The sequence below is a fragment of the Monopterus albus genome, unplaced genomic scaffold (genome assembly GCF_001952655.1).
Source record: "Monopterus albus unplaced genomic scaffold, M_albus_1.0 scaffold47.1, whole genome shotgun sequence".
Classification (NCBI taxonomy): Eukaryota; Metazoa; Chordata; class Actinopteri; order Synbranchiformes; family Synbranchidae; genus Monopterus; species Monopterus albus.
In genome coordinates this window covers 1,202,427-1,208,183 of record NW_018127927.1, presented here as the reverse complement: position 1 = coordinate 1,208,183, position 5,757 = coordinate 1,202,427, and the positions used below count along the sequence as shown (strand labels likewise).

Sequence of the window (5,757 nt, the reverse complement as noted above, 5' to 3'; positions counted from 1 at the left end):
TGCTGAAGTATGGTCTACGCCTTGGTGAGCTTCTAACACAGGGGAGATTTGGAAGGGGAAAAAAAGGGAAATATCTGTAAGAAAGACTCAAGAATGAATAGAGACATCACCTCTTCCTCTCTCCATGTATCCTTCCCATCACTGACTTGGGCTTTCAATAGTCTAACCTTGGACAAAACAAGAAGACCAATCTGAGTGATAATGTGAATGTAAACTTGTTGCCTCAGCTCGATTATATTGCTCTATCCCTGATACTGCTGTCGGGCACTTGCTTCAAATGTTATCACCCTATTAAATGGCTGTTTAGTTTGTCATTGAGACCACAGATATGGGTTAGAACCATGCTCCACTTTCTAGTCAGCTCAGGAACCTGTTATCATGTGCCAGAGCTGTCACCATGGTTATAATGAAGAATTCTGAGCAACAACATTTGTTATTGGTGTGAGATGGGAAAAACAACTGTTTCCTGTGTAAAAGTCCTGCATACTGTCGCCCACCCATCCACCCTCCCTATGTGGGCTTTACTGTACTTTTTTCCATCTCACCAATGGTGACTTTTGCTCCAGTCATAATTATTAGAGGTTGGTTAATTATAACATGCATCAATACCCTTCTAGTCAACAGGTAGGTGCAGTGTGCCACTTCACAAGCATATTTATAGGTGTGATGCCAACTGAACAGCCATTTAATGGGATGATAACATTCAAAATAGTTGTGTCGACGGCTGCACAATGTTTTGAAGGATTGACATGAAGCAGAAAGAAGACACAGCAGGTGTTTGTGTTGCCTTTGACCCAATGTATCATTCAACAATATACATCTGAAGGGCTGGAGTTTTCCCATGCTGCTCTTACTGATCCAGTTGCTCAATTCACTGTGAATGTCCAAATACCCGAAAACAAAATTCTATGTATGTATTCTTTGACTGATGTACTAAGAGCAGGATGTTTTGGAATCATTCCATGTATGTATTTAAGATGACACCTCTGATGTCAATCCACTGCTTCAAATTTTGATAAAATCAATGAGGAATTAAGCAAAAGTTTGACTTAAAGGGTCAACACTTAAAATAAAATTGTTATGTCCATAGCTGTAAGGATGTATTTTATGCTACATGCTAGGTTTATGCTTTCCAAAGAGCTTCGTGCTCTGATGTGTAATTCCAAAAGTTCATGTTGTATATGAAAAACATTGTGCCAAATTAAAAAGCCAATTAGGGCAAATGAAAAGAAATGTGATAAGACTAGAATGTGCCTGCAGTATCAGCATTTACAGGATAAGGAACTGTCAGGCCATATCTTTATTTTCACTTTGTTCAGCACACATATGAGTTTGGCACAATATTTTTGGGTGAAAAAAAAAACAAACCCTACTTAGCTCTGCTATATGTTTTTAGTGTGCCGGAAGCACCCTATTATTGTTTCCAGTGAGGATTACTCTTACTCATCTGCATCTATACTATAGTCACTTTAGCACAGCCGTGTTTTTCGAAACCACGTTAGAATATAGAAATCTCATGTACACAAAGCTGTTAAAAACAACAAACTAGTGATGTAATATGATTCATGAGATACGGTATCAGTGAGTGTCATTCAGTGTATGTGATAACAGTGAGTGAGAAACAAATGGCATATGAGACAACAATGACTCTGTGACAATGTTTCAGTTATTTAAGAAGTGTAAAGCCAGAGAAGTCATCTCCATACATCTCCAAGCATATACTGTATCACTGTTTTAATAAGGGACAGATGTAAGATGTTAATGTTGCTGATGACTAAGACTTGTAAACAGTTAAGCCTTTTGTTCCTATGTTAACAAATCCAGTGAAAGACCAACACCAACCTGCTACTTTATCTGTAAACCTTTTAAAACATTTATGGCAGTCAGCCCTAATTCTAGGTGTAATTCTTTAGGAATGGGTCTATTAAGTGTATAGTTTCATGTTTACAAAGGCTCAGTAGTTGCCTAAAACACCTGGGCACAGCAGAGTCTAGCCAATGTTTCTCAAAGAAGAGAAGATAGTGCTCTTCTTGGGGACTATTTTCAGCAGTGGATTAAGACACATTTGCCACAGCAGTGAATATATACAGCAGCAACACAGTATGTAGGACTGATTCAGAACAAACTACAGTGCCCTTGTTGATCACCATGAAGGAACGTGTCACCAGGTGCAACAGTGTGGCTCACTGATGTGCTAAATGATGTAATAAATGATGGGCAGCAGCGCTATGGAACAGAGGAATAAGGAGACAGTCCCCCTAAAAAAGAATGAAAGCAATGGTGATTTCTGCACATGCCCTAAAATAACATATGTATACATTCAGTTCATGAAGCCTACTAGCAGCCATAGCCATTCTGTTAGGAGCAAAGGAGGTAATCAGTGTTATATAGTCCACATAGAAACAAATTCAGGGTGGATGGAATAGTCAACAAAACAACGGGCTTTAATATGAGAGTCTGCTGTTTGTTTCCCATTTCCTGTTTTGTTGTTTGTTTTTTTATAAAGCATGCCCAAAATCATTCCCTAAACAGGTTTTTATTATTTTAAGTATGATGACCTTAAAAAGTCCTTATATTAACCCATACCATAAACTAACCAAGCCTTAGTTATAATGTTATTGTATGATCAACAGTTATTGGTGATGATTTTTAAAAGGAAAAGAGAAATGTTCTGTCTTGTGACAGAGGCATCCAATCAGAAAACACTTTTGTTATTCTAGAGGCTATGGGCTACAACATAATATTGTTTAATTTGGATGAAATGTTGTAAATAATCAGCATATGGGTTTGACTAAATATGAAATACTATAGTTAATATAGTATAATTTAATGGGGCTATTGACAAATAGAAAAATATAGAGATTCATCATAGTTATCCTTCAAATCAGATTTAAATTCCCTATAAAAATGATATTCCTCAAGGACTGAACAATCCTACTGTAATCTTTACAGGCTGATTCATAGAGAGCATAAAACACAGTATGCTTTGTACTTTGAGAATCTTAATTTTGTCTTATTAAATAAAAATATTATGTAGTAGCTTCACTGTAGATCTTCAAGTTAAAAAAAAAACCATTTTGTTCCCTAATGCTGCTGTTACAGTAGTTGTTCTGTATCAGTGTAGAAGCATATCTGTTGGTGACAAAACCTTCTTGGTCCCTGAGAAATTAAATACTCTGTTAGAATTTCACCAAATTCACACGCACACACACACACACACACACTCACACACACTTCTTGTGTCGATCAGTCCTTTTACTGTATTTAACTAATGAGGGGTTCAGACGGAGCAGCTCAAACTGGCTGTGAGTGATTTGAACTTCTGATTTGAATTTTTATACATTTACTTGACTGAAGTAAGTTTAACTTTCTCTTTCATACAGTAGACAGTACATGTTGTGTCAAATGATGTTGCGATCAAAGTATCACAGGACGAGAGCTCAAAACTCTGTCCATGTGTGTGATGAGTCTGGACAATCACTATTAAAGCACAGCAACACGGGGAAAGGAGGAGAAATACAGTTTAGCTGAAGGTCATTATGTAGTTGCTCTGGACAAGGCATTTTAGAAAACTGTATTTAAGTATATTTATTTGTAACTGTCTTTTATACATTTATCATCAATGTATGCTACAGTAAATTTGGTGGATTACTTTATATTTATTAGGTTACATGATGTACAGTTAATAAATAGCAATTCACATCCGTATTCTAATAAAACAGTAATGCCAAAATTATCATCTCCAAGTTTCTTATTTTCTGTGTGCTCAGGTTTTTGGCCACCTGTGAGGTGCTGTACTCATGTAGAGGAGAGAGAAGAAAACCATAACAGTGGAGGATGAGGGGAATTTATAAGCAAGGATGTGGAGTGGTGCACAGAACACAAAGTGCCACATTGAAGCTGTTGAAAAACAGCTGTATATAGAAGTAGTTTCAAGGACAGTCACATAACCTCTTAAAAGGCACCAAAATAACTGAATTCCAGGAAAATGCCTTGGAGAGGCAGCTTTGAGAGGATGATGTACCCCCAGAATGTTTACATATCAAATTATAGGGCACTGGGTCCCCATTAGATTGCATAACAAAATTAAATTGACAGATTTAATCTTCACAGCAAGAGACCACTGATGAAAATGTCACTACAACTAATAATAAAGCAGCTGTGTTTTTAAACATTTCTGATGTTTTCTCTCAACATCCTTGTTGTTCTTGTATTTTTTATTTTATTAAATTTTTCAGAAGACGCCGAGTCTGTCTCTAAGCTTGCTCTGGGACTTATTTGTAAGGTCTGTAAAGGTGTTCCAGGTTATCACTTGTCTAAATAATGATTCAGACAGAGCAACAAGGTTTCAAACTGGCGTTTTCCCCTCTGTTTGAAAAGGACATATAATTCCCCGCTGTCACCATGGAAACTAAATTGTATTAGAAATTCCTGTTGACTCACTCTGAGAGTCTCACTCAAAACACAGAAAAATCTGATTCAAGTTGGCTCACATGCCTGGCAGCACTGCTTTCTCGACAAAGCTTTTCATTTATATTACATCCAGTATACATTTCACAGCTTTGTGCATCTAGTCATGATGACCACAGCCCCAGTGCTTAAGCATGACACCTGCTTATCCCAAGATTCAGACACACACACACAGCAACATACAGTACATACACACACAATTGCTCGCTCACTCACAACACATGCATCTGTTTCTCGTTCTGTCTCATCCCACGGTTCACACTCTTTAACAATCATCATCCCCGCCTTTTTCAGCAACCTCCATCACAATAATTGTCTCAACTCCTTTCCCCTCTCTCCTACGTCTGTGCTCTCAGAGAGATGTTGCCATGGAAACTGGCTACAACTGATGGGGCTGAAACGTCACAACTGGCATGCATAATTGGTAAGTGCATGCACACGCAGAGGCCCATGCACACACACAAGGACACATATTTTTCTTATTCATTATTATGCCAGGCCTTCTGGGATGTTGCATGTTATTATGGTGGCACTGGCATGCATACATAGGAAAACCATAAGGATAAAAATTAAGGTCATGTACTTGATAAGTAAACATCTAATCAAAGTTTCATGTTAGGTTTTATTGGCAGAATACTATTAAGAATGGCAAGTAGACAGGATATATTGAGACATGGTAGCATAAGTAAAATTGAATTAAAATTAAAATTTAAAAAAAGAAATTTAATTGAAAAGGAAAATGAGTGAGAATTTTTTTTGGCCTATTTGGTCTGCACACTCACATTCCTGCCAAACACTAAACTGTGTTTAATCATTTTATACAGACTCTCATGTGGCAGTTTTCACCTGAGGGCAGAGAAAGGAAAAATTTAACTCACCACCTTATTCACAAACTCATTTTTAGATGTGTAATTTCCATTCTGTCATTACATAATGAAGATGTTGCGTTGGATTTATTTCCATCCTAAGACTGAAAAAGGAGCAGATGTGCTTTTATAACAGTGACTCTTTATGTCCAAGAATGTGTCAAACCTGTTCACGCTTGTGTTTTTATTTGGACTGTGGCTTGTCTGTCCAGACAGAGACTTGGCCATGACTCACTGTGATTGTCAGTGGCTCTCTCATTTAAAAGAATATCCATGCTTTCTTCTGTAACTACAGTAAATACACAGCTATTTTTCAACTTATGCTGCAATTTATTTAAAATATCAGGATATTTCATTCATTAATTAGAAATTTTCCCATCCTTGAACAACCACCTTATTGTGGTGGAAGGATTTGAGTACC

At 37.2% G+C, this 5,757-nt stretch overlaps 1 protein-coding gene across 1 annotated transcript in view; it reads left to right on the top strand.

Annotated features, from left to right (window-relative positions):
- cnih2 (cornichon family AMPA receptor auxiliary protein 2) overlaps positions 1-3,784 on the top strand; it is an 11,102-nt gene extending 7,318 nt beyond the window's left edge. Inside the window, exon 6 of the mRNA XM_020600524.1 lies at positions 9-3,784. Within this exon, the coding sequence (XP_020456180.1) occupies positions 9-36 (28 nt within the window). The 3' untranslated portion in view covers positions 37-3,784. The remainder of the gene's footprint in view (positions 1-8) is intronic.
- Positions 3,785-5,757: the final 1,973 nt, after the last annotated feature.